Below are 27,803 nucleotides of genomic sequence, written 5' to 3' on the forward strand. Positions count from 1 at the left end.
GCATCGTTATCTCTGAACCCAGCAGAGTTAAAAGGACACCCATTTAACTCACGGGCTGTTCTGGGGGTCCCCTGAATACTCATGGGAAGAATTTCCCTCCAACATACTTCCAATGCTTTACCACTCATAGAACCTTGTTGTGCTCTTGTGGCATTGTGGGGTGTATGTAGCTAATACCACAGGCTTTGGGTTCAGACAGCCCATGTTCAAATCCTGGTTCCGCCACCCACTAACTGTTGACCTCAGACAAATACACAGCTCCTCTGTGTCTCAATAGGGGTAATAACTTCCTCAGTGGGTTGCTGGGAGTTAATCACAGGAAGTTTTTACCCAGTGACTACCACATAAAAGTCCTCAAAAGTTAGTCACCACCACCACCACCACCGTATCTTTGAAAATCCAACCTGCTCTTCAGGCTTAGTTTAACCACTTCCTCCCCAGAAGCTTCACCGATTCCCCTGAAGGTGAATGTGACCTTCTCTAAGTGTTCAGATCACCGTTTGGGCCTCTTGGGTGCTTATTAACCTCCCTGGGTGTGATCATTTCTCTCTAGGCCTTATTCCTAATGGACTGTGAACTCTTGAGGCAAGGGCCTGGGTCTGATTCATTGCTCTATCCCCAAGGGCCCACATAGGGCTGGACAAGCAGAGCAATGCTGTTGTAATGAGCATTTATTATGTGTCTGGCATGATTACTCACTTGACATGCATTGAGCAGCTCCGGTGTGCCAGGCCCTATACTAGCTACTTGCTGGGGATATGCCATTTTCGCTGACATGGAGGCAAGGCAGACAAGGAAAATAGCAGAGAGTGACAGTGCATGAAGGAATCACTTTAGGTTGAGGGGTCAAGGACAGCCTCTCCCAGGAGGTGCCATTTTAACAGAGACCAAAATGACAAGAAGGACCAACCAAAGATCGGGGGAGGACTGTACCCAGCAGGGGAAACATTGAGCGCAAAGGCTATGGCAGCAGGGCAAGCTCAGGGGGCTGGAGAAATGGAAAGGCCATGAACCTGGAGGCCAGTGAGTCAGGGAAGAGGGGTCCCAGAGGCCTGCTAGGGGTCCGGGCCAAATCCCCTGGAGCCTCTGGAGTGCAGCGTGAAGAGTTGGAAATAAGCCTCTTAAATGTGTTTTCCTTGCCAGTCGGAGGTAATAACTTCATTTAGCCTCCACGACTGCCCATGACTATGGTAGTGAGGAGCGCTCTTAATTCGGCTCTTGGTTCTTCCAGTAAAGAGCTGTAAGCCTTGAACAATTTAGTCTCTGTGCTTGTTTTCTTAACTGTAAAGCGGGGGTAATACCTACCTCATTGGGTTATGGTGTGAGGATTTATTTTTATTTTATTTTTTAAGTAAGCTCTATGCCCAAAGTGGGACTTGAACTCATGACCTCAAGAGCCAGCCAGGCACTGCTATGGTCAGGATTTAAAGGGTTAATCCAAGGAAAGCACTAAGAGCTTGAAGAGAGTACTTAATTTAGGTTTACTACAGCGTCAGCACACAACCAACACTGGCTCTATGACTGAAGACACCCAAGCCAAGAGAGGTTAAATGATTAGGCCAAGGTCACAGAACAGCTCTGAAGCTCATGTGGTAACCACGGTATGGCACTAACTCATGTGACAGGAGTCAGGAACGATGGGTCAGGAGGGGAGCGGAAAGTGAATGCAGCAGCAGGCTGGGACCCTAGGGGCCTCTAATACAACAGGTACAAGTGCAGTGCAGACAGGGTCAAGGCTTCTGGAAACAGGATTATCATTTGAGGAGGGAGAGGGACCATGGGGCTGCTGATCTCTCTGCTGGGCTCTACAGAGTCACATTGTCCCCAGAGTTCCACCAGCCTGCAGGGTTCCAACTCACTGCCTGCCCTGACCTCTCCTCATCCCCAGGCACCGAGAGGCCTGATTCTCCAGGACTATTCCTGGCCTCCCATAAGCCTGAAGTCTGTCTGTTTCACTAGCCCCTGCTCTGCTGGCCTTCCTCAAACCTCCAGTCACTGTCTTATAAGCAGCACAACCGTGTGTGTAGCGGGGAGGTGGTAGATGCTGAGGTTTTGGCCTGGGGTTTGGTCTGGGGTTTGGCCTGGGGTTTTGGCCTGGGGTTTTGGCCTGGGGTTTGGCCTGGGGTTTGACTGTGGCAGGGAGGGAGAGAGGCAGGAGTCACTTCAGGTAGCCTGAGCCCAGGGATTGGTTCCAGGCCTCGTCTCTCATGGGGCCCTGAATGGCCCCCCATCAAAGGAGGCTCAGCAGTCTGTTACCTTCAAGACGAGTGTTGGGCTGAACGATGAGCTTCCGAGATTCCTTGCGGAGCAGCACGGTATCCCTGAGGGTGAGGAAGCACTCAGGGGGTGCATCAGTGACTGCTGCGTACCCCTCATACAGGGCCCGGCCTCCGGCCACATCTCCCGTGGACTTCAACACCTGTGGGAAGGCAGGAAGAATCAGTGCACCTCCCCTGCATCCATGGGGCTTTGCCAGGGGCTGCAGCCAACTGTGCCCAGCCCTGGACAGTATCTGCTCTCTCGTGGTGTTACTGTGCTGAATATGTGAGAAATGTAGATCAAGGGCTTAGCTCATAGTAAGTGCCCAGTAAAGTGAAGCGAGTATTTCTCATTTGGTTGTCTCATTTGAGCTGTGGACAGAGAAAGCATTACCATCACTTTTTTTTTTATTTCACATACACAAAATATATAGTATATATATTAGGTTATAACATATGGGTCATAAACAATGTAATACATGGGTTATAAAAAATAATAAGACACCCATGCAACCAGCACCCAGCTTGACTTAGCTCCTGCCTTTTTTTAAAAAATTAAATTTTTTTTTTTTTCTAATTTTTTTTTTCAACGTTTTTTATTTATTTTTGGGACAGAGAGAGACAGAGCATGAACGGGGGAGGGGCAGAGAGAGAGGGAGACACAGAATCGGAAGCAGGCTCCAGGCTCTGAGCCATCAGCCCAGAGCCCGACGCGGGGCTCGAACTCACGGACCGCGAGATCGTGACCTGGCTGAAGTCGGACGCTTAACTGACTGCGCCACCCAGGCGCCCCAAAAATTAAATTTTTAAAAAAGTATTTATTTATTTTTGAGAGAGAGAGAGAGAGAGAGAGAGCATGTACATGAGCAGAGGAGGGACAGAGAAAGAGGGAGAAAGAGAGAATCCCAAGCAGGCTCTGCACCATCAGCATGGAACCTGATGTGAGGCTCAAACCCATGAACCATAAGATCATGACCTGAGCTGAAATCAAGAGTCAGACGTTTAACTGACACAGGTGCCCCCACACCAAGAAAAAAAAATTTTTTTATGTTTATTTATTTTGAGAGAGAGAAGAGACAGGGCATGAGCAGGGGAGGGTCAGAGAAAGAGGGAGACACAGAATCTGAAGCAGGCTCCAGGCTCTAAGCTGTCAGCATGGAGCCTGATACAGGGCTCGAACCCACAAACCACAAGATCATGACCTAAGCTGAAGTTGGACACCCAACTGACTAAGCCACTCAGATGCCCCCAATTTTTAAAAATTAAGTAGGCTCTATGCTCAGCATGGGGCTAACTTATGCCATCAAGAGTCACATGCTCTACCCGACTGAGCCAGCCAGGCACCCCAAGTTAGCTCCCTTCTTGACTGCATCCTGGGGCTTCCTGTCTGAGGATATAGTCCCCAATTCTGTGCTTATCGTTTCCCTGTGTTCCCTAAATTCTGCTCTCAACCATGTTATTTTAACTTTGGCTTATGTCCTATGATTTGCTTTTTCTGCTCAATTTATGTCTGAGATTCATCTGTAGCTATAGTTCACCCCTCTCACTGCTGTCCAGTATTCCACTTATAAACACAAACAATTTAATCTCTTCCCATGCTGATGGGCAGCTTGTGCTGTTTGCCATTTGGCACCGCTGTTGACACCCTTTGTATCTCCTGCTGAACAGAATGAACAGATGCAGGTTTCTCTAGGAGAATCATTTGTCTAGAGGTCAGGGGAATGCTCAATCTTAGATGAGCCCACCTTGTTCTCCAAAGTTGTTGGACCAGGCGATGCTCCCAGAAACAGTGGCTGGCAGCCCTGACCACCTGGCATACCCGGCTGGTGTTGGCAGTTCTTCATTTTTGCCAAGCTAGTGGTATAAACCTCATGTGGTTTAAGCTGTGCTTTCCTGATTGCTCAAGAGGTTGAACGTCTTCCCATAAGTTGATGTATCATTCATTTTCCTCTCCAGTTCATGAGTTTTGCTTATTTTTGTGTTGGGTTGTCCTTTCTTCACCTTTTTTTTTTTTAAGTTCTTTATTTATTTAAATACTAACCTTTTGTTAATACATATATGGTAAATACCCTATCTTAGTTTAAGAGTCATCTTCTCACATTATTTATGGTAACTTTTGATGAGTAAAAGCTATTTTTGTTTTTTAAATTTTTTAATGTTTATTTATTTATTTATTTTTTTGAGAGAGAGAGAGACAGAATGTGAGCAGGGAAGAGGCAGAGAGAGAGAGGGAGACACAGAATCCAAAGCAGGCTCCAAGCCCTGAGCTGTCGAACAGAGCCCAACACAGGGTTTGAACCCACAAATTGCAAGATTGACCTGAGCCAAAATTGGACACTCAACTGACTAAGCCATCCAGGTGTCCCTTTTATTTGTATTTTTAGTTTAATCTTAAAGATTTAATTTTAATTTTAATTTTAATTTATCTTATTTTTTAACTTTTAAATGTTTATTCATTTATTTTGAGAGAGAGACAGAGCGCATGCATGCAGTGGAAGGGCATAGAGAGGGAGAAAGAGAATCCTAAGCAGGCTCTGTGTAGACAGTGGGACTTGACCCCATGAACTGTGAGATCATGACCTGAGCTGAAATCAAAAGTCAGACTTTTAACATACTGAGCCACCCAGGAGCCCCTAGAGGTTTTATTTTTTAAAATAATCTCTACACCCAACATGGTGCTTGAATTTACAATACTGAGATCAACAGCCTCACCCTCCACTGACTTAGCCAGCCAGGTTTCTCCAATAAAAGCCAATTACTTTTTAAAGTTTTTATTTATTTATTTTCAGGTGGGGAGGGGCAGAGAGAGAGGGAGAGAGAGAATCCCAAGCAGGCTCTGCACTATCTGTGTGGAGCCTGACCCACTAACTGTGAGATCACGACTTGAGCCGAAACCAACAGTCAGATGCTTAACCAACTGAGCCACCCAGGCATCCCAAAGCTATTTTGAATGTAGTTAAAAGGACTGATCTTTTCCCTGATAGCTGGTGCTTCTTGTGCTTAGAGAAATTCTCCTTCCCTATGAGGTCATAAAGATATTCTTCTCCCAGTTTAAAATTTTGCCTTTCCTATGTAAGACTTTAATCTCGTGGTGTTGACTATGTATTGCAGAAGGTAGAAATCCAGTTTGGCTCTCCATAAGGAGAACCTGTTGTCTCAGCATGACTTATTAAATGGTCCCTCCCTTGTCCAGTGGCCTACCATGTCCCTTCTATCATATACGAGAGTCAATGCCTGGTTCTTGGTTCATTCCACTGGTCAGTTTGTCTATTCCTGCCCCAGGGCTATACTGAACTTAATAATCTTAGAATAAATTTTGGTATCTGATGGAATGAGTCCCCCAACCGGTTTTGCTTCAGGACTGCCTTGGCTCTTCATCATGATCATTTATGCTTCCATCTAAGTTTTGCAATCAGCTTGTCAAGTTCCATGAAAAACCCTCTTGGGACTTTATTCAACCCTGTGAAACTCTTTATTAATTTCAACAATTTGTAGATTTGTTTGGCTTGCCTAGTCATATCATTTGCAACACGAAGAGTTTTGTTTCTTCCTTTTGAATGCCTAAACTTTACATTTTTCTTCTCGTTTCCTTCCAAAACCTAAGACCTTCAGTAAATTGTTGATCAGAAGTGGAAATAGGGAGCATTTTTGTCTTCTTTCTAATTTTTATTTTATTTTATTTTGGTCTTCTTTCTGATTTTAAAAGGAGTGTTGTAGTGTTTCAACAGTTGACAGCTATTTTCATTTTTTGAAAAATTCTTTATCAGTTAAGAAAATTCTTTTCAACTCTTGAGTTTTTGGGTTTTTAAATTTTTTTTTCTTAAATGTTCATTCATTTTTGAGAGACAGAGAGAGACAGAGCATGAGTGGAGAAGGGGCAGAGAGAGGGAGACATGGAATCTGAAGCAGGCTCCAGGCTCTGAGCTGTCAGCACAGAGCCCGATGCGGGGCTTGAACTCACAAACTGCGAGATCATGACCTGAGCCAAAGTCGGACACTCAACCGAGCCATCCAGATGCCCCTAAACTCTTGAGTTTTTAAAGAGTTGGTTTTTTTTTATCATAATGGATATAAAAGGTCTTTAAGAGTTTTTCTAAATTTATTGAGATGATTGTGGTTTTTCTCTTTTAATAATATGCGATTTTCATAAATGTATTTTCTAATGCTAAATAAACCTTGCATTTCTGGGATAAATCCAAGTTGGTATTTTCTAGATTTGGTATGCTAGGATCTTGTTTAGAATTTTGGTATTTACATTTTCCTTTTTGGAACTATCTTTGACTTTGGTATCCAGGTCAAACTAGCATTATAAAATGAGGTGGAGAACATTCTCTCTTTTTCCATTATCTGGAAGAGTTTATGTAAGATTGATACCACCTGTTACTTGAATATTCTGAAGGATTCACCTATAAAACTCTTAGTATTTTTTGTATGAAGACTTTAGATCACTGATTTAATTTTTTAATGGCTGAAGGACCATTCGAGTCATCTACTCATGAGTGGACTTCAGTATGTTTTATTTGTCTAAGAATTTGTCCACTTCAACAAAGTAGTGAATTTTATTGACGTAAGTTTCTGATATATTTGTACTTATGTGCCCTTTAAGTTTCTACTTTTATTTGTGTCTTCACTCTTTTTCTTGACAAACCTTGTCAAATGTTTGTCGATTTTATTATCTTTTCAAATAATCAACTTTGGACTTGTTGGTCTTCTCCATAGTTGTATTTCAGCTCCTTTGTGTCTGCTCTTATATTTGTGATTTTTTCCCCTTCTATTTTCTATGTATTTCCTTCTCCTCCCTGAATTCTAAAACTTGATGGACTTATGAATTGGGTCTTTACTCAGTTCTAGGAAATTCTCAGCCATTATCTCTTCTAATATGTCTTCCCCCTCCCTCTCTCTCTCCTTTCCTCTTAAAGTTTCAGTTTACTTCCTTAGACCTTTTCACATTGTCTCCCATGACTCTCCACTTCTCTTCTAAATTTTCTTTTTTTTTCCTTTTTAAGTTGTGTGTGTGTGTGTGTGTGTGTGTGTGTGTGTGTGTGTGTGTGTGTGTTTAGAAAGAGAGCAGAGCAGGAGAGAGAGACAGGGGGGAAGAGAGAGAGAATCTCAAGCAGGCGCCATGCTCAGTGCAGAGCCCAAAAACGAACTGTGAGATGACCTGAGCTGAAACCAAGAGTTGGATGCTCAACTAGTTGAGCCACCAAGACGCCCCTCTTTTAAAATGTCTATCTTTGGGGCGCCTGGGTGGCGCAGTCGGTTAAGCGTCCGACTTCAACCAGGTCACGATCTCACGGTCCGTGAGTTCGAGCCCCGCGTCAGGCTCTGGGCTGATGGCTCGGAGCCTGGAGCCTGTTTCCGATTCTGTGTCTCCCTCTCTCTCTGCCCCTCCCCCGTTCATGCTCTGTCTCTCTCTGTCCCAAAAATAAATAAAAAACGTTGAAAAAAAAATTAAAAAAAAAAAAATGTCTATCTTTGTCTCTGTGCTACCTGCTGTATATTTTTTTTTTTATCTTTAGCTGAATCTAAAACTTGTTTAACCTGCCTATTTTTAGTTTCATTAGCTGGATAGTTTATTTCTGGGAGTTCCATGTGACTCTTTTCCAAGTATCTGACATCTTGTGGGTCTGATCCTTACTTCTGCCGATCTGCAGGTGGCAAAGTAGGACTCCTGCTAGGGCTCCCACCAGGTAAGCCTCTTCCTCTTAGACCCAGGGTTACAAGGTTATGAGCTCTAGTAAAGAAAACCAACGGGGACCTCTGCCCAAATGTCCAAATATGGTGGCTCCTGCTTAGTTTCAGCCTCTTGTTCACATGGGACTTGAGCCTATTGATGCCAGTCCTTCCAAGAAGACAGGAATACAGATTTATACCCAACCTCGCCAATTTTCACAATACACGGTGGGCCAAAATGGACTGCGTGTGTGACCCCGGCTGAAGTCTCTCCTTATGGAAATGCCTTCATCTTCCCTGCTTGCGGTCTCCTTGCTGTGCTCTTGGCTTTTACTAAGGGGCTAATAAAACAAAGAGCCACACCAGAAATGCTTCCATATTCTGTTTCTTCTGTAAAACTATTGCTGAGGTCACTGTCCATCCTGCTGAATGATTCCTCTTATACAGAGACTGAACTGGTTCAGTCCCTAGAACGGAACACTTTGTGCTTGTTCAATACTCAGTCACAGTTCAATATTGGCCTAGGATTTGGGAGATTTGACTCCTTCACCTAGTGACGTGTTGTTGTTGTTATTATTATTATTACTATTAACAAACTATTTTGGAATAATTCAGATATGCAGAAAAGCTGCAAAGATAAAACAAAGAGTTCTCATATGCCCCTTGCCCAGCGTCTCCTGTTGTTAACATTGTACAAAATTGGTACATTACTAACAACTAAACTCTAGACCTAATTTAGATTTCACTAGTTGTCCCATTAATGGCCTTCTTCTATTCCAGAATCTAAGACATCATATTGCATTTTGCATCTACTGACGTTTAATTTCTAATTTTACTTTAACGGCCAAATATCTTTTATTTAAAAAAATGCCTTTCTTGGGGCGCTTGGGTGGCTCAGTCGGTTGGGCGGCCGACTTTGGCTCAGGTCATGATCTCGCGGTCCGTGAGTTCGAGCCCCGTGTCGGGCTCTGTGCTGACAGCTCAGAGCCTGGAGCCTGTTTCGGATTCTGTGTCTCCCTCTCTCTGACCCTCCCCCGGTCATGATCTGTCTCTCTCTGTCTCAAAAATAAATAAACGTTAAAAAAATAAAAAATAAAAAAAAAATAATACATCATTGTTTAAAAAAAAAAAAAGAAAAAAAAATGCCTTTCTGGAAATAGGCAGGAGTATAAACACAGAGGTATTTGCTGAATTGAAAAGCTGGGCCTTCTACTGGTTGAAAAAGCCGGCAGGACCCAGCTCCAATGGAAGTCGCTGCACCATGAAGAGCGAGCCTTCAGTGGCTCTTAAACTTTGCTGAGTGTCAGACTCACCTAGCAGGCAGGTAAACATGCATATTCCTGGACCCTGCTGTCACAACTTCTGAATCAGGTCTGGGGTGGTGCCCAAGAATCTGCATTTGTAGCCTGCTCCTGGGTGATGCTGGTGATCCATGGACCACACCTAACGTCACGCTGGCTTGGAGAACACGACATTTTATCTCAGTATGTCGTTTCATGTGATTCCTGCCAGGTGAGGCAGGGAATGTATCCCATTTAACACATGAGAAAAGTGGTGCCCAGCGAGGCAGAGTATGTTGCCCCAATCACACAGCTGGTTAATACTGACACCAGAACCCCCAAAGGTCTCGGCTCTAAGCATCCCGACATGGGAGAGCAGCCAGGGCCACGCTGACCACTGTCCTTTACCTACTAAGCTCCAGGCCTCCTCCTGTCCCTCAACCCACGAAGTTCATTCCAATCCCCAAACTAGACGTTGTGCTTCCTGTTTCTTCTGCTCTCACATCTTCTCACAGCCAAGGTTCCTCCTTGCCACTCGAGTTCCAGCTTAAACACCATCTCCTCCAAGAAGCCTTCTTTGACCACCCAGGCTAAGGGGGCTCTGCATCCCTTTCCCCTCCAATCTCGCTTGCTATCACATCACCAAGTTTTACTGCCTGTACAGGTCTTTTCATGATTTGAAATGATCTCATTCACTAATTGTTCACATGTTTATTGTTTCCCTTCTCAGTAGTAAGCCTTCCCTTCGTCTCAGTGCCTGGCACGTGGTAACACTTGGTATACAGACTTGTCGAATGACTGAATAAATAAATAAATAAAAATTAATAAATAAACGGATGATCAGAAGGCTACAAGGTGGTGCTGGAGAGCAAGTCTGGAGGGCGAGAGGCCCCTGCTTACCTGAAGTCTCCTGAGGAACCGCTCCAGGGCAGGCTTGCCCACAGACCGGATCTTGTTGCGGTCAAGGCGGACCCGGGCATCTGGCCGCCCGTCAGTGCCTGTGGTGGGAGTGACAGTGACGAGTCCCTCGCCAGCCTCCAGCAAGACCCTCAGGATCACAAACCGGGCCTGCATGTGGGCCTGCCAGAGCCAAGAAGAAAGGAATCATTTGCAGCCCTGATGGAAGACATATCAAGAGCTTGGGCCTAACATACAGTATGTGCTCATTAACTGTCAATTAATTCTTACCATTGTATTCTCCCTCATTCCGTGGGCCTTTTTCTTCCTTAAATGCTTCCTCCCTTCTCTGCTCACAAGGGAAGACAGGCTTTCCTGGGAAATAGGAAGGCCATTCCCAGGCAGAACCGTGAGCCCTGTGCTCCCCTTTACCAACCCCTGTGCCTTTCTCTGCTCCAAACCCCACCCTGATGATAGTAGATGTCTCCGGGGGTCCCCCGCAGTCCAGGTCACCAAGCACCTTCTCCTCCACATCTTGTTTGCATTCAACAGTGGGACCAAGCGAGCATCAGGATCCCCAGTTTACAGATGACAAAACAGAGGCCCAGAGAGGTGAACTGACTTGCTCAGGATCACACAGCTGTTACAGAGAGCAAGGACTTACACCTAAGTTTCCTGACTCTAAAACGTGTGCTCTTTTGATGACATAAGATCGCCTCCTTAGAACATACTCGTATAACTTTCAAGAACGTCCCTACTGCTTACCTTATTTCCGAAACACATCTCATAACTGACCAGTCTTGCCTAAAGCTCTGGAGGCAGACCGCTTGGATTTGAATCCTGGCTCTGCTACTTACCAACAAGTTACTTAATCTCTTTGTGCCTCCATTGCCTTATGTCTACAATGAGAGTAATAACACACCTACCTCCTGGGGTTGACACTGGGAACAAATAAGTCAATTCAGGTAAAGTGCTTAGAAACGTGTGGGGCACAGAGTAAGTCCTACACAAGTCAACTATTAGCAGTCATAGTAAAATCACCTCATCCGATTTGCCATCAGAAGGGGGCAGGGGGATTATTACTCCCATTGCACAGACAGGGACACTGAGGCTCACAACAGTGTGACTTACCCTCCCCACCCCCCTCCCCACCCCCGACCATAGGCAGTAGAGTCTGGGATTAAACCCAGTTCATGTACCTTGTAGGTAGATATGGTTGTCCAATCCCTACACCTAGAATCCTGACCTTGGTCCTTACCTGTCTCCAGCTAGACACCTCAGGGGTGTAGAACTCCAGAGCGAGCAGTCCGGCCCGAACCATGTTGAGCCAGTTCACATAGATCACATCTTCCGCATCAGCCCCCTCAAAGCCAAAGATCCTGGTGGAGGGACAGGGTGGTGGCAGGGCCGGTCAGAGGCTGCCTGGGTTTTGACCCACCCCTCGGCCAGCACACCTTCCGTCTACACAGCAGGCCCACCCCCCCATGCCTGGTGCTCATACTCCAGCACTTGGGGGTTGAGGCAGAGGTAGAGGCCCACGCTTTCAGCCCGGCATTCTTCATAGCTAGAGGCGATGGTGCTGAACTTGCTGTCCCAGGTCTCCCCGCTCCGGTACCAGCTCTGAATCTGGGAGAGGAGGCCCAGGAAGCAGACTTAGGGGCAGCTGCTCCCCCAGCCACGCCCAGCCCAGCACCCTGGGGCTCCACCGAGGCCGCCCTCACCTGCTCCCCCGTCTCTGGGTTGATCACTGTTTCCTGGTCAAAGTTAAATGCTCCTTTTTCATCCTGCAGAAGGGTCATGACAGGAGGCGATGAGGGAAAGCTGCCTCTGCCCCAGCCCAGGACTTCAGCCCGGGGATTCAAGGGCCATCCGCACGCTACTGCCTCCAAACCTGAGTCCTGTGACACTGGCTGCCCTCTCAGAACCCCCCGTCACTTGAAAACCCAGACCTAGGATCTCTGGACCCCAGATATGTATCAGTGGATGGGCCAGAAAGCTTGGCTGCTGCCCCCCTGTGCTTCCCAGCCCCTTGCCACGCTGGAAGAGCCCACAGCCTGTGATTCTCTGCCTCAAATAAGCTATCCACTCCGTGTGCCAAGTGTCTTTTATGCACCAGCCGTTTATTCCTCATAACCGCTCCACCCCCCCCCCCACCCCGAGGGAGGTCCTATCACCCTCGTCCACAGGGGAGGAAACTGAGGCTCAGAGACTCTCAGCTCTAAAGTAGAATCAGAGCACATAACCTTCGTGCACACTATCTCAACAATAACACCTATTTTCAGAGGGCCTACTGTATCAGGCAAGCCCAAGGGCTTTGCTTTTATTCCTCACAATAGCCCATGTGGTAGGAGTCAGGGTCCCTGTTTTGCAGATGGGCCAAATGAGGCTCACTAAGGAGAACTGACTTATCCAAGGCCATAGCCTGGCCACATTTATCCACATTTCCCTGTGACTTCAAAGCCTGGACAGGGCCCAATGCCAGGCTGCTGTCCCCACGAGCTGCTCTCTGGATCCTCCTGACCTCCGGCCCCTCCCCACTCAGTGAGGCGCCCCAACTCACAGGGCACAGGCCCAACCCAGAACCCCGCTCCCTCCAATGTCCCGGCCCCAGCCGCCTCTGGTCATCTCATTTGTGCAGTTCCATGCTAGAAGTCCAGGATGGGCTCTTCTCAGCCTGGCAGAAAGGCTGTCTGTCTTCTCCATACTCCCTGAGTGGTTGGCAAAGGGGCTCCAGCCATTCTGGCCGGCTGGCAGGAAGGGGCTGCCCTGGGGAGAAGTGACTCCCTGTAATACCCGGAGAGGTACAGGCTCCAGGGAACAGTAAGTAGAACAAAGACAGACCAAGCTGCAGCCTCAGGACTGGGTGCATCCAGAGACTGCCCCTCGCAGCCTCCCTGTCCCTGGGGCTATCTGAGTCACACCCCCAGGGCAGGCTTCCCTGGCCTGAGCCTCGCAAGTCTTCCTGTTCAGACCCGTTCAGACCGCAGCTGGACTGTCCTGCAGGCCCTGCACCCTTGAGGCTCCTGGGACATCTTAGGGGAGGGAGAGATAGGAACTCCCCTCATTAAGGGGCCATTTTCCCCAGCTAACCCGGAACCCCTGAGCGCAAAGACTGAAGCAGACTCATCCAGGGTGGAGTTGATCCCGGGGGAGGGGAGCTGCAGGCGCGTTCTCACCTGCACAAAGAGCTTGCCGCTGCCGTGTCCCAGCAGCTCGTGCAGTCCCACCTGCACATCAAAGGAGGGCCCCTTCCAGCGGATGTACAGGTCCTGCCAAGACAAGTAGAGACCCACGCTGTCTGCCGCCCCACCACAGCCGCAAAGCCACTAAGCAGCTGCCAGGCAGCAAAGGCACTGCAGCTGCCAGGCAGAGGGCCCGCCGTCTACTTTATGCCAGGCTCTGCGCAGGGCACCGCATGGCCCACCTCAACCTTGCAACAACCCAGGAGGAAGGAATTGCCTCCACTGTTTGACAGGTGAGCAAACAGGCCAAGTCACGGGGCCACCAGGCTGGGAAGTGGTTGGCCCTGCTCTTTCCTCTCCCTGCCCAGGACCCCTCTGCCTTCCCGTGTCAGCTGAGGTCAGGCCAGGCCCAACCCAGACCCTCGGGCTGCCAGTGCCCACCTTGTCATCCTCCTCCAGGAAGGTAAGCTTCTCCCGCTGTGTAGCGTAGGCCACAGCCAGCACGTTCCCCAGTGACACGTTCTTAAAGCCTTCCGTCTGCCTTAGGTCGTCATCTGGAGAAGGCGGGGAGGGAACCGGAAGAGGGGCAAAAATCAAGGCCACAGACAAGGAGTCGAGACAAGGGGACCAGGCTGCGATGGAGAACTGATTAGGGCAGCATGTGGCCAGGGCGAGTGTGTGAGGGGGAGGGGTGACCCTGGAGGCTCAGGGGGATACCGTGATGGCTTCAGGGGCCTGAGGAAGCTCACAGTTGGGGATGTTGATGCCAGCAGGGATGCCAGAGCCAGAGAAGGTGAGAACATCCAGGGAGGTGAAGTCGGGGCTGAGGAACTTGTCCTTCTCGAAGGCCGGGGGCCAGGGCAGCTCCTTCAGCAGCTGTTCTGCGCTTGCCACCAGACACTCAAACTTGGCACTCATGGCCTTGTTCACCATGGCCACAAAGCCTGCAGGGAAGGAGGGGGGCTGTGGGCTGGCAGGGCTTGGGAGGGATCCTATACCCCACTTCCAGCCATCACGCATGTATTGAATGCCTGCTGTGTGCAATACCCTTTGCCGGCCACTGGGGAGAACAGTGACCCAGGCCTGGCCCTGCCTTCGTGGAGGTCACTGGGGTGGGTGGGCTGTAAGGAGAAGGCTTCAGTGGGTAACACCTGAGATGGATCTTAAAGCAGATCGCGGGGAGCACATAGGGGGCGGTGGGTAAAGGATCAGATTCCCAGTGGAAGGGACTGCATGAACAAAAAAGATGCTCTTCTTTTTGGAGAAACTGAGCTGCCCTGCATGGCTAGAGCATCTGACTTGCAAGGTGAGGCTGCTATGCAGGAGGGCTGGGGCTGACCCTTTTAGATTTAAAGAAGAGTTTTTAAGCTAGGAGTTCCCAGCTTAAAGCACAGTTTCTAAAGTTGTACTCCATAAAATGCTGTTTCCATAAAGGCCTTCATAAAGAAAGAGCTTCCCGGTTAAATAAGTTTGGATACCACTATATGCTCTATCACTAACTTCTTAGAGATTCCTAATGTACGTTTGCATATTAGAGGTACTGAAGAGTCCTGTAGGCAAGACCCCTTGCTGCTTAGCACTGAACCCTTCGTGGTGTAATTCGTGTTAACCCTGCATGACCTATACCTTGGAAAGGACTGGCCTAGACTACTGCCTGGTCAGGCTCTTGCAAAGAATGGATTAACTTGGCCAAGGGTTAGACTGGACGAAGCCTCCCTGTCTGGAGCCACTCTGTCAGGTGGAATTGACCCAGGCCAGGAAGCTGGGGTGATTAAAATAACACAGAGGGGCACCTGGGTGGCTCAGTCAGTGAGGCGTCTGACTTCAGCTTGGGTCATGATCTCACGGGTTCGTGGGTTCAAGTCCCGCATCGGGGTCTGTGCTGACAGCTCAGAGCCTGGAGCCTGCTTCGGATTCTGTGTCTCCTTCTCTCTCTGCTCCTCCCCAATCATGCTCTGTTTCTCTCTGTCTCTCAAAAATAAATAAAAGCTAAAAAAATTTTTTAAAAATATAATAAAATAGCAAAGAAGAAAAAGCAATCTCAGGGACTGGTTAAATAAATTAGGGGGCGGCTATATGATGGCACACCATGTAACTGTTAGATGTGTAGCACAATATTGAATGTCATGGGAAATTATAATATTATGCAGCTACTGAATAGAACATGGGGGGAGCCTGGCTGGCTCAGTTGGTAGAGCATGTGACTTTTGATCTTTGGGTCGTGAGTTCAAGATCCACGTTGGGTGTGGAGCCTACTTAAAAAAATAAATAAGTAAAAGTGAAAAGAATATTGGGGCGCCTGAGTGGCTCAGTCAGTTGAGCATCCGACTTTGGCTCAGGTCATGACATCACGGTTCGTGAGTCTGAGCCCCGAGTCAGGCTCTGTGCTGACAGCTTGGAGCCTGGAGCCTGCTTCGGATTCTGTGTCTTCCTCTCTCTCTCTCTCTCTCTCTCTCTCTCTCTCTCTCTCTGCCCCTCCCCTGCTTGCACTCTGTCTTTCTCTCTCTCAAAAAGAAATAAACATTAAAAAATTTTTTTTAATAATAAAAAATAAAAATAAAAAAGATAAAAAGAACATGGTAGGTCGATACATACTGATTTGAAAAGATATCCAAAACATTCAGTAAAAAAAAGCAAGTGGCAGAACAATATATACAGCATGACCTCATTTACCTGGACGAATTAAAAGTTGCGTGTGTGTGTGTGTGTGTGTGTGTGTGTGTGTGTGCGCGCGCATGCGCGCGCTTAAACAAAGCTCTGGAAAGACCTTTAGTGAACTGTGAACAGTGGTGACCTCTGGAGAGGAGTGTCACAGGGGAGAAATTTCACACTGTATCCTACATACTTAGGTATTGTTCCAATTACTTACAACAAACACGGATTTTTAAATCCCCCCCACACATTTTGAAACATTTACAGCTCTATATAAAAATGAAAATCACAATGTACATTCCCAATTTTAACCTTGAGGTGGGTGCAATCACAGATGATTTTTTTTCCTCTACTTTCAAAATCTGTGACCACGAACATGGACTAGTTTTCTAATAATCACAATGAACTGGGGTAAAAAGGGGAGCCTCTGAGGTCAAGGCTGCTTAGGAGATTCTGGGGTCTTGACCCTGAGAGAGGCCTGGAGAATCAGGACCCAGGCACAGAAGCTGCAGGTGCACACACCTGTCCTCCCCTCTGGTACCTGCATCACCTGCCCCCTCGGCCTGCATCTATGAGCTCAGATCTAAGCTGCCCCCAGGGGCTGTTGCGGCTTTCCTCTCTCCTCCCACGCTAATCTCTCTGGCTTCTAGCAGCTGGATGCTTCAGACTCTCTCTCCAGGCGCTGGGGAGGATAAGGCTTGGCACAGAAGTCTAAATCCTCAGGCTGGATGGCTGGGGATATGGGCATAGACATGGAGGCTAAGGCAGCTTCCCACCTGCCCTGGGATGACAGCAGCCAAGTCAAGTTCACAATCATGATGTTAATTATGCTCCCACTCACCCAGCACCTTTCATGTGCCTGGCATTGCGTTGACAGCCTACATAGAATACCTCACTTCCCACGACACCTGAAAGGGAGTGAGGGATGCTCATCTCTGGGTTTACACAGCTGGGGAGGTCACACAGCCGGTGAGTGGCAAAGCTGGGCTCTGGACCAGACAGCAAAGGCAGAACAGCAAAGTGGCTCAGAGCCGAGGTTCCAGGCTTAGCCACTCACCAACCTCTGTAACCACCTCTGTACAGTGAGGATAGCAATTCTCATGGGACGATGATGTCCAAAGGAGCTAATACAGTTAAGGGCTACGTGGTAAATCATCAACACTGGTTCTGATTATCGTTGTTATTACTGCCAGGGGGGGAGGGGAGAACTCTCAGGGGACATGGGATAAGGGTTTGTAAGCTGACCCCCTTCTCCCAGAAGTTACCTTCAAACTCTCCACGGGAACCAAAGGGGTCTCGGTAGCTCTCGATGAACCCGATGTAACTGGGGGAGAAAAGGGCAGAGATAGAAAAGGGGCAGGCAGGAGGGGGGCAGCCAGGGTGAAGGCTTGTGCCTCACCTCTCTACGATGGGGCCTTTGTCCTGTATCCAGAAGCGGGAGCCCCTCTTGTGGGCCTCGATGGAGCCCTGGGTGAAACTCTCTATGTACTGAGCCAGCATCTGTTCCTGCCGGCTGTTGGCTGCATATGCCTGGGGGGGAGCAAGGGTCGGTCAGTCTCAGGCCACCCACTTGTCCTGACTTGTCTCTGATGCCCAGAGGGATCTGGAGCTTGCACGCCTCAGCCCCCAGCCAGCCCTACCTTGGCTTTCTCCAGGTGCTCCACCACCTTCTGGAGGATAGGTGCATAGTCCCCCCGCGTCACCTGAAAATGGTTTCCACGGAATTCATAGCTCTTCAGCCTGGACGTCATTTCGGAATGCAGAGCAGACTCTGAGGGAAGAAGGATTGCTAGTGTAAAACACCCCAGGCTTCGCACCGTGACACTCTTTTATTCTAAGATCTTCAACAACTCCCCACTGCCTACGGAAACTAGTATAAACTTTCATTTTCAAATATACATATATTACCTAATATGAAATGTTCTTTTTCTCTTTTTAGAGAGAGAGAGAGTGCATGAGCGCAGGAGAGGAGCAGAAGGTGGGGGAAGAGAGACAGAGAGAGAGAGAGAGAGAGAGAGAGAGAGAGAGAGAGAGAATGAATGAATCCTAAGCAGACTTCACACTCAGCGAGGAGCCCGACACAGGACTTGATCCCACAACCCTACGATCATGACCTGAGCTGAAATCCAGAATTAAACACTCAACCAACTGAGCCACCCAGGCACCCCCATAATATGAAATGTTCTTGGGGTGCCTGAGTGGCTCAGTCAGTTGAGTGTCCAACTTCAGCTCAGGTCATGATCTCATGGTCTCTGAGTTCAAGCCCCACATCGGGCTCAGTGCTGACAGCTCAGAGCCTGGAGCCTGCTTCGGATTCTGTGTCTCCCTCTCTCTCTGCCCCTCCCCTGCTCACGCTCTGTCTCTCCCTCTCAAAAATAAATAAACATTAAAAATTTTTTTGGAAATGTTCTAAGTATTGCACACATGTTAACTCATTTAAGCCCCATGTCAACTCTAGGGGGAGTGATCTCCATTTTACAGATGGGGAAACAAAGGCACCGAGAGGTAAAGTAAGTTTCCGAAGGTCACACGGGCAGCAAATGGCAGAGCAGGATTCAAACCTAGGGTGGCAAACTGTATTGAAAAAGACAGCTATCCCCTAAATGTAATCACAGCGGGTCTTACAAGGAGACAAGAGGGTGAACAGGAAGTAGGAGACGTGATGAGAGAAGGAGGCTGGAGAGAGGGGAGGAAGGGGACATGAGCCAACGAGAGCAGGCAGCCTCTAGAAGGTGAAGCTGAAAGAGTATTTCCCCTGGAGGCTCCAGTTCCTTCTGGAACTTGTTTTTGACTTTGGACCTCCAAACAGCGGCCAAATAAATGTGTGTTGTTTTATGCCACCGAATTTGTGATTTGTTGTATTTTGCTTGTTGTTCCTGAGCAGTACGATGTACTTCTAGATTATGTTTAAGAAAAAAAGATAACCATGGTGTTTCCCATGACCCAATGTGACATTTCCCATGTCCCAAATGTGACATCCCCCATTAGGATGCGGGGGCTCTTTTCCCTCCTCTTGACGCTGGGCAGACTTGCGACTATAGCAAAAGTGATGCTGAGACCAGGTCATAGATGGTGACGCAGCTCCTGCCCGGCTCTCTGGGAACCCTAGCCACCGTGAATGACGCAAAGAAACCACGTGGGGTGCTTTGGCCCCTGCTGAGGTCCCGGCCGGCAGCTAGCATCTTCCACCAGATGTGTGAGTGACAGCCTGCGGGTGATTCCAAACCCCTGGCTATTGATGACCCCCCAGCCTCTTGAGTTTTCGCAGCTGAGGCCTCGGACATCGTCACCAGGGACCAGCTGTTCCTACCGTGCCGCAGCCAAATTACCGACCCAGAGACTCTGTGAGCATGAAAAGGTGGGTTTCCATCACTAAATTTGGGGGGCATCTGTACAGAGCAACAGATAACACAACAGGTACACCCAGGCAGCCTGGCTCTGAGCGGTGTTCTCAGGCACTGTCCTGTACGCAGCAGAGTATATGTAAGTACAGGTCCAGCTTCTCCTCCCCCGAACCCAATATCCCTCTCCTTAGTCAAATCAAACTACTCGCCAATCCTTAAACTCCCCTTCCACCGTGCTCTGGGGCTCACGCTGTTCCCTCCACCAGCAGCGTGGGTCTCCAGGCATCTTCACCTCTTCACACAACCAAAATCTGAGTCTCTGCCACGTGCTGGCCAGTGGGGAGACGCTGGTGAACGAAACCTACAATTCCTCCCCTTGAGGAGCCTGTAGTCAACAGCAACTGCAAGAAACCTGGGGAATTACTGGGTGTTGCTGGTGGGAAAAGAGAAGGAAAGTCATCGAAAGGCAGGGAAAGGTCCTGGAGGTGATGTTCAAGCGCAGTCTTAAGGATGAGTAGGTATTCATCACATGAGCGAAGGGAGGGAAGCATTTGAGGTGGGAAAGGGATCCGATTGTGCCAAGTCCTGGACAGAGTACGTGAGAACAAGGGGTTTTCAGAGGACTGGAAGCTGCTGAGTGTGGCTGGGGCACAGAGTCTAAGTGGGAGGCTTGCAGGAATATGAGGCTGGGGGCTGGGAGGAGGCAAGTGAGTGGAAAAGGGAGGGCCAGGTTGCAAAGGCCCTCACAGGGGCCTGGATATTTCTGTCCATACTGAATACATTTCCTTCTCACCTGGGAACAGACCCCAACTTTCCTCTGAGAATCCTCCACCAGGACCACCTCCGGTTCAGGTGAGTGGGAGGGGCTGACCTCATCACCTGGCTCTGAGGTAGGCTTGGGATCAGGGTCTAGACAATGAGATATCCGTCCCTGACCACAGGGATTGGTTCACAGATAAATATGGTATGCAGGATAGGGAAACTGGAGCCACTCCCAGACCTTATGAAGAAACTTCTGGGAGAAGAGGGCTCTCTTTCTGCTGGACTGGCCAGGCTGGTCCACTATCAGGCCCCGTGTGGGAGGAACATGCCATGGATGAAGTCAGAGAGCTGAGCCAAGACACGGAGAGAGAAATTTCTCAGGATACTGTCTGAGCAGCTGGATCCAGCTGTGCTTGAAGCCATCCTACTCCAGGCTTCTTAATTACCCAAGCCTGTTAAGTACTTGGGTTCTGGTTCAGGCAAATTTGAAATGGATTCTTCATTTGCAAAGAGTTCTGAATGACAGGGTGCCTGGGTGGCTCAGTTGGTTAAGTGTCCGACTCTTGGTTTCAGCTCAGGTCATGATCTCTTGGTTTGTGAGATCAAACCAAGTCCCCATGTAGGACTCTGCACTGACAGTGTGGAACGTGCTTGGGATTCTCTATCTCTCTCTCTCTCTCAAAATAAACAAACATTTAAAAAAAAAAAAGAGTTTTGAATGATACAGCCCTTAGGGTTGGATTTGGGCTTTACCCTGAGGGTACCTGATAGTTAGGAAGCAGACTTTAGTACGTTAGCCATCTCAAACTTTCTAGATTCCCCCCCCAGCCTCCAAGACATATATGGTCTTCACTGATGTATAGTCTGGATTTCTCTTCTAGGCTGTCAAGGGGCATATGGCCCAGCCTCTCTTCCCATTATTTATGTGGGTTGTTATTTTTTGTGATGGGGATCACGCCCAACACGGCTCCCGTTAGAGGCTTGCAGCAGTAACATCTGCCAAGTGGAACGGAACCCCTTTCCCTGTCGTCATGTTTCCCCCCATTTCTTTACTGTCACAGCCAGCACTGGGGCAAGCATTCCCTCACAGGTACCCCTGTACACAGAGCACGGCACCCGGTGAGTCTGCAGTCAACATGCGCCGTGACTATTATGACCGTTCTTCCCTGCAGCTCCCGCGTAACCCACCAGCCCCTGTCCTCAGTCCAGCCCCCTCTGCCCTGGTCCAGGAGCACTGAGGCAGGAGTAGAAGGGGTGTGTGAAGCAGCTCACCCGTGCCAAGTACAGAAGCCAGCCGCACCTCATAGCGGGGCTTCCCATCCTGGTCGACATCCTTGAAGAGCCGCGTGTTGTAGGCACTGAGGTTCTGGAAAAGACCAGGGCATGGGTCTGGGGAAGGGTAAAGTCCAGAGGGGGCTGCAAGGTGGGAGTAGGGAAAGGGTCACACCAGGGAGAGAAGATACAGAAGCAAAGCCGGCCGGGGCCGCTGGGGGAAGCTGCCCAAGGCAGCTGGACGGGGGTGGGGGGAGCAGGTGGGCAGGCGGGCCAGGCTCTCCAGTTCTGCTCTACACGCTGAGCACTAACGTTTACTAAGTGCTGACCCGACTGTGCCCAGCACTGCATGCCCTCAGCTAACCCAGGGCTCTGCGAGGCAGCAGACGTGAAACTGGTCACACAGCTTCTGGGAGGTTCATGTTGGCTTCATGTGGAAGCCAGGGCCCAACGGGAAGCGGCTCTGATGCTCTGTGTCGTCCTGCCCTGAGGCTGTCATTAAGGCCTTCAGTCTGGGGCGGGCGGGGACAGCTCTGTCACAGCCACGCGTGGGAATGTCGTCTTCACTGGGGCCAGGCCGACTCTTGGACAAGGATTCCCAAGTCTTGTCCGCCTCAAACACCCAAGATGCCAGTGTCTCTGGGCCCAAGCTGAGACCCAGAGTGGGTGCTGGCGATGAGGGGGTCCCGTCAAACCACTGTCCTGAGTCCCCAGTCCTCAAACCTGTGAGTCCAGAAAGTCTTGGGCCAGTTTGGCATCTTCCATGGTGCAATCCCCGGAGAAATAGGTGGTGATTCCCTGTTGAGGAAGGGGATGGACGGGAAGGAGGAATTGCTGAGGTGGGGAGACTCCCTTCCCGGCACACTTCCCCCCACAGCCCCAGGTTTCCTGTACCTCCTCCCAGCAGCCTCCACCCTGCCCCCTCCATCTCTTTCCTGGGGGAAAAACTGTAACACAAATAACAAAGAGAGGTCCGTCTCTAGCTTTCCTGCAGCTCCGCTCTAGTCTTTCACAGGCTGGCCCCTCGCACAGGCTTGTCGCATCCCTCACACCACGCAGCTGCTGCGTGGCCTCCAGGGGCGGGAAGCCTAGGCTCCCTCCTCTCCCTTCTTCCCTTCCTCAGCTCCTCTCACTCTTGGCTCCTCTCCTTCCCTTCTGCACACACCACCCCAGACTTCAGAACTGGAAGGGCTTTCAGAAAGCTCTCCATCCAGGAGCGCCTGGGTGGCTCAGTCGGTTAAGCAGCCGACTTCGGGTCAGGTCATGATCTCACAGCTCGTGAGTTCGATCCCTGTGTCGGGCTCTGTGCTGACAGCTCAGAGCCTGGAGCCTGCTTCAGATTCTGTGTCTCCCTCTCTCTCCATACCTGCCCTGCTCATGCTCTGTCTCTCTCTCAAAAATACACAATACGCATTTAAAAAAATTTTTTTAAGTATTAAAAAAAGGAAAGAAAGCATTCCATCCAGCTTGCTTCCTAGTTTACAAATGACCAAACTGAAGCCCACAGTCGTGTGAGCAGCTCGGCCTTAAGACTGTGAGGCAAAGCCCACTGCCTATCAGGTACCCTTCCCTCCATGCCAGGTAGCTTCAAAGCATTCCTCTCTCCTGTATGGTTGGGGGGCCTCACCTCCTTCCCCAGCCCGAGGTGTCGAAGCCGCGGCTCCAGAGAGAACATGAGCTCCCCGCAGGTCTGCCAGAGGCTCCTGACTTCTGCCGGGTTCTGCTGAGCAGCCTTACTTCCCAGGATCACACGTTCCAGCTTCTCCTGCAGGAGAGGAGAGGCCATTGGCTCGGCCACACCACCCAAGGCTGTCTTCTGGACCCTCCACACCCACCCCGCAGCCCTTCTCCCATAGCCTAAGACCTTCCGGCTCAAAGTGCGGTCGATGGACCAGCGGTGTTGGTGTTGCTGGAGAAATGTGGATGCTCAGGCCCCGCTGCAGACCTGTTCAGCCAGAAGCTGCGTTTCGACAAGACGGCCACGCGATTTATGTATGCAGTTAGAGCTCAGAGCCCTGGTGTAAGAACTGCATCTGCCGGATGTGCTTGGTCTCCACAGTGCCAGTGAGGGACGCCCGTGCCCAGGCCTCTCCACCATCCCCAGCGATGACCAGGCCCGAATTTTATAAGCACTTCACAGTTCACAGAACATTTCCACATCCTTCCCCCGTGTGACGCTCAGGTCAGCACGGTCAGGAAGAAACACTGCTTTCCCCTTACATGTGAGGAGGCTACAATGCCCAGCAAGGCTGGCTGGCTTACCCAGAGTCATGCAGCATGGCAGGGACATGGTCGAGGCTCCGCTTAGGCTCCCCCTACCATCCCACTGGCCCCCAATTCCTCACCTTCCCCAGCCTTCCCTCAACTCACCTTGGGCAGGTTGGGAACAAACTTGGTGTCGCCAAAGGACTTGTAGTTGCCCATGTTGGAGTAGATACCTGCAGCATAGACCAGGAACGCCTAGGGGAAGGTGGGCATCAGAGACCTGGAAACACAGCCTCCCCCACCCCAGGGAGGTTCCCTCCTGAGATGTCAACACCCCGAGGAACAAGTATAGGTGAGGCTGGGAAACCTGGGGGCAGGATCCAGATCCCAGCAGGACCCAGTCTGGCCGCAAAATACTTTCACAGACCAATTTTCACACACCCATTGTCCAGCCAAACCAGTCTTTTCGGCAGCCCCCAAACACATCCACCTTTGTTCCCACTCTGCCCAGCACCTTCTCAGCTACCTGCAGCCATCTCACCTGACCTCAAAAGCCCAGTTTAAACACTGGCTCCTTCCAGGAAGCCTGGGTGGCTCAGTCAGTTGAGCGTCTGACTTCAGCTCAGGTCATGATCTCATGATTCGTGGGTTTGAGCCCCACAGCAGGCTCTGTGCTGACAGCTCAGAGCCTGGAGCCTGCTTCAGATTCTGTGTCTACCTCTCTCTCTGTCCTTCCCCACTAACGCTCTGTCTCTCCCTAATATAAACAAAAAAATTAATAAAAAAACAAACAAAAACACACTGCCTCCCTCTGCAGAAAGCCTGTCCTCTGCCTCCAACCTGCCAGAAAGCTGTCATTGGAAACATCGAATGTTACAGCTGGAGAGGCCTTGATCATCTGCCCTATGGCTTTCACAGGCCCAAAACTTAGGTCTCCCTTCCTCTGGCAACAAGACCTCAGTCTTCCTCTTGAGAAGGGAGGGACTCTCCCTTCCCTAACTCTGGGAGTAGGCATAGGCTCAGGCTAGACCGTAAAAGCCCTACCCGGGCAATTTTCAAGTGGTAAAGAGCCTCTGTTTTTATACTAGGGATCAAGTCTGGAGTCCCTGGAGCTCCACTACTGGAGGAAAGAAAGCAAAGCTGAGAGATGAAGACTGCATCACAATGGCATCACTGGGCCCCTGAATGTAGCCATGCCTGAAGCCTGCCCTAGCCCCGGACTTTTCAGTTGCGTGAACCAATAACTCTCTTTTTTTTTTTTTTTTATTATTTATTTACTTAATTTTAAAAAATTGGAATGCGTCATGAATTTGTGCGTCATCCTTGTGCAGGGGCCATGCTAATCTTCTCTGCATCGTCCCAATTTTAGTATACGTGCTGCTGCAGTGAATACACTATCTCTTTTTTAAAATATCTTATTTTTTAGAGCATTTTAGGTTCACGGCAAAACTGAGCAGAAAGTATACAGATTCCCTATGTACGCTCTGCCCCCACACATGAACAGCCTTCCCTGTTATCAACGTCTTCCACTAGAGTGGTATATTTGTTACAACTGGTGAACCTACATGGGCACATCATCACCCAAAGACCAGTCTACATTAGGATTCACTCTTGGCCTTGTGCACTCTATGGGTTTAGACAAATATTTGACATATATCTACCATTATGTAGATTACTCTGTACTATAGAATAGTTTCAGTGCCCTAAATATCCCTCCCCTCACTGCCTGGCAACCACTGATTTTTACTCTCTCCGTGTCCAGAATATCATATTGTTGAAATCAAATGCATGTAGGCTTTTCAGATTGGCTTTTTTAAGTTTGTTTGTTTATTTATTTATTTAGAGAGCAAGTAGAGGAGGGGCAGAGGGAGAGGGAGAGGGAGAATCCCAAGCAAGCTCTATGCTGTCAGCACAGAGCCCGACATGGGGCTTGAATCCATGAACCCTGAGACCATAACCTGAGCCGAAGCTGGGTGCTTAATTGACTGAGATACCCAGGCGCCCCTCTTATTGTTGAGTTTTAAGAGTTCTTTATATATTCTGGCTAACGGTCCTTTATCCTATATCCTATATCTCAGTCCTATATCTCTTGCAACTGTTTTTTCCCAGTCTGTGGCATGACTTTTCATTTTCTTGACAGTGTCTTTGACAAAGCAGAAATTTTTAATTATATTGAAGCTCCACTTATCAATTATTTCTTTACAGGTAATACTTGACATGGTACCTAAAAAGTCATTTCCCTACCCAAGGTTATCTAGATTTTCTGTTCTCTTCTGGGAGTTTTTTAGTTTTGCATTTAAGTTTGTGACCCACTTTGCATTAACTTTTGTTAAAGATGTAAGGTCCACATCTCGTCTACATTCTTTTTCTTTTCGTCTTTATTTTTTTTTTTAAGGCTTATTTATTTTGAGAGAGAGAGAAAGCGCTTGTGCATACATGCACACAGGGGAGGGGCACAGAGAGAGGGACAGAGAATACCAAGCAGGTTCTGTGCCATCAGCACAGAGCCTGACATGGGGCTAAAACCCACAAACCATGAGATCATGATCCGGGCTGAAACCAAGAGTTGGTGGCTTAACCGACTGAGCCACCCAGGTGCCCCCCTTTTATTTTGCATGTAGATGTTTCAGAACTATTTGCTGAAAATTTCAGACTATTTTTACCCCATTGTGTTGCCTTTGCTCCTTTGTCAAAGATCAGTTGACTATAATTATCGGGGTCCATTTCTTGGCTCTTTATTCTATTCTGTTGATCTAGTTGTCCTTTTGCCAACACCACACTGTCTTGATTACTGTAGCTTTATAGTAAGTCTTGAAGTTGAGTGGTACTGGTCCTCTAACTTTGTTCTTTTTCACTACTGTGTTGGCTATTCTGGGTCTTTACCCTCTTTCCTCAGTATTGTGTTGAAAATAAAATAACTTGCTGGGATTTTTATTTGGGTTGCACTGAATCTATAAAGTCGGGAAGAACTGACATCTTTTTATTTTTATGTTTATTTATTTTGGGAAAGAGACAGAGGGAGCACATGAGTTGGGGAGGGGCAGAGAAAGAGGGAGAGAGAAAATCCCAAGCAGGCTCTGCTCTCTCAGTGCAGAGCCTGACTCAGGGCTCGATCTCACGAACCATGAGATCACGACCTGAGCTGAAATCAAGAGTTGGACGCTTAACTGACTGAGCCACCCAGGTGCATCAACTGGTGTCTTGACAATGAATCTTCCTGTTCATGAACATGGAATATCTCTCCATTTATTTAGTTCTTTGATATCTTTCATCAGGTTTGTAGTTTTCCACCTATAGGCCTTGTACATTGTTGTATTTTTAACTTATGTATTTCACTTTCTTGTGTGCTACTGTAAATAGTATTATGTTTTTAAGGTCAAATGTTGTTCATTGCTGCTGTATTGAAAGCAATAGACTTTTGTATATTAACTTTATATCCTGCAACCTTGCTTTAATTGCTTATGAGTTCTAGGAGGGTTTTTTTGTCAATTATTTTGGATTATGTAGATGATCATGTTTTCTGTGAACAAAGACAGTTTTGTGTCTTCCGTCTCAATCTGCATACTTTTTATTTCCTGTTCTTGCCTTATTGCATTAGCTAGGACTTCTGGAACAATGTTGAAAAGCAGTGGTGAGGGGACTTCCATGCCTTGTTCCTGATCTTAGTGAGAAAACTCGAGTTTTTCACCCTTAAATACGATGTTAGCTGTAGGGTTTTTGTAGATAGGCTTTAACTTTATCAAGATGAGGAGGCTCTTCTCTATTCCTAGTTTACTTAGTTTTTATGATGAATCGTGCCAGATTTTGTCAAATGTTTTTTTCTGCATCTATTGATACGACTGTGTGGTTTTCTTCTTCAGCTTGTTGATGTGATGCATTATTTACTTTCAAATACTGAGCCAGATTTGCACTCCCAGGATAAATCCTACTTGGTCATGGTATATAATTTTTTATACATTGTTGGATTTGATTTGCTAATATTTTGTTGAGGATTTTTGCATCTATGTAAATGAGAGATATTGGTCTGTAGTTTTCTTTTAATGTCTTTGTCTGGTTTGGGTATTAGGATAATGTTGGCTTCATAGAATTAATTAGGAAGGATTCCCTGTCTCTCTCTCTTTTGAAAGAGATTATAGGGAACTGGTATAATGTTATCCCTAAATGTTTGGTATAATTCACCAGTGAACCCATGTCAACCTGGTATTTTCTGTTTGGAAAGGTTATTAATTATTGATTGAATTTCTCTAATGTCCATGGGATCTATAGTGATGTCCCATC

At 48.4% G+C, this 27,803-nt stretch overlaps 1 protein-coding gene and 1 non-coding gene across 7 annotated transcripts in view; both read right to left on the reverse strand.

Annotated features, from left to right (window-relative positions):
* The window catches only part of DPP3 (dipeptidyl peptidase 3), a 35,221-nt gene that overhangs the window by 1,193 nt on the left and 6,225 nt on the right, over window positions 1-27,803 (reverse strand). For all 6 annotated transcript variants that reach the window (XM_049615824.1, XM_049615816.1, XM_049615861.1 and 3 more), the window contains exons 3-17: window positions 23,691-23,780; window positions 22,948-23,085; window positions 22,044-22,118; window positions 21,321-21,414; window positions 17,583-17,713; window positions 17,342-17,472; window positions 17,208-17,266; window positions 14,040-14,234; window positions 13,732-13,844; window positions 13,285-13,377; window positions 11,830-11,892; window positions 11,610-11,734; window positions 11,367-11,487; window positions 10,112-10,291; window positions 2,257-2,419 (exon numbers count right to left, since the gene is read on the reverse strand). In XM_049615824.1, coding sequence (XP_049471781.1) covers window positions 2,257-2,419; window positions 10,112-10,291; window positions 11,367-11,487; window positions 11,610-11,734; window positions 11,830-11,892; window positions 13,285-13,377; window positions 13,732-13,844; window positions 14,040-14,234; window positions 17,208-17,266; window positions 17,342-17,472; window positions 17,583-17,713; window positions 21,321-21,414; window positions 22,044-22,118; window positions 22,948-23,085; window positions 23,691-23,780 — 1,771 coding nt within the window. The remainder of the gene's footprint in view (window positions 1-2,256; window positions 2,420-10,111; window positions 10,292-11,366; window positions 11,488-11,609; window positions 11,735-11,829; window positions 11,893-13,284; window positions 13,378-13,731; window positions 13,845-14,039; window positions 14,235-17,207; window positions 17,267-17,341; window positions 17,473-17,582; window positions 17,714-21,320; window positions 21,415-22,043; window positions 22,119-22,947; window positions 23,086-23,690; window positions 23,781-27,803) is intronic.
* LOC125918051 (U6 spliceosomal RNA) lies at window positions 24,812-24,918 on the reverse strand. Its single transcript, XR_007456364.1, has one exon. It is a non-coding gene; the product is annotated as a U6 spliceosomal RNA (small nuclear RNA).

The sequence above is a fragment of the Panthera uncia genome, chromosome D1 (assembly GCF_023721935.1).
Source record: "Panthera uncia isolate 11264 chromosome D1, Puncia_PCG_1.0, whole genome shotgun sequence".
NCBI classification, from domain to species: Eukaryota; Metazoa; Chordata; class Mammalia; order Carnivora; family Felidae; genus Panthera; species Panthera uncia.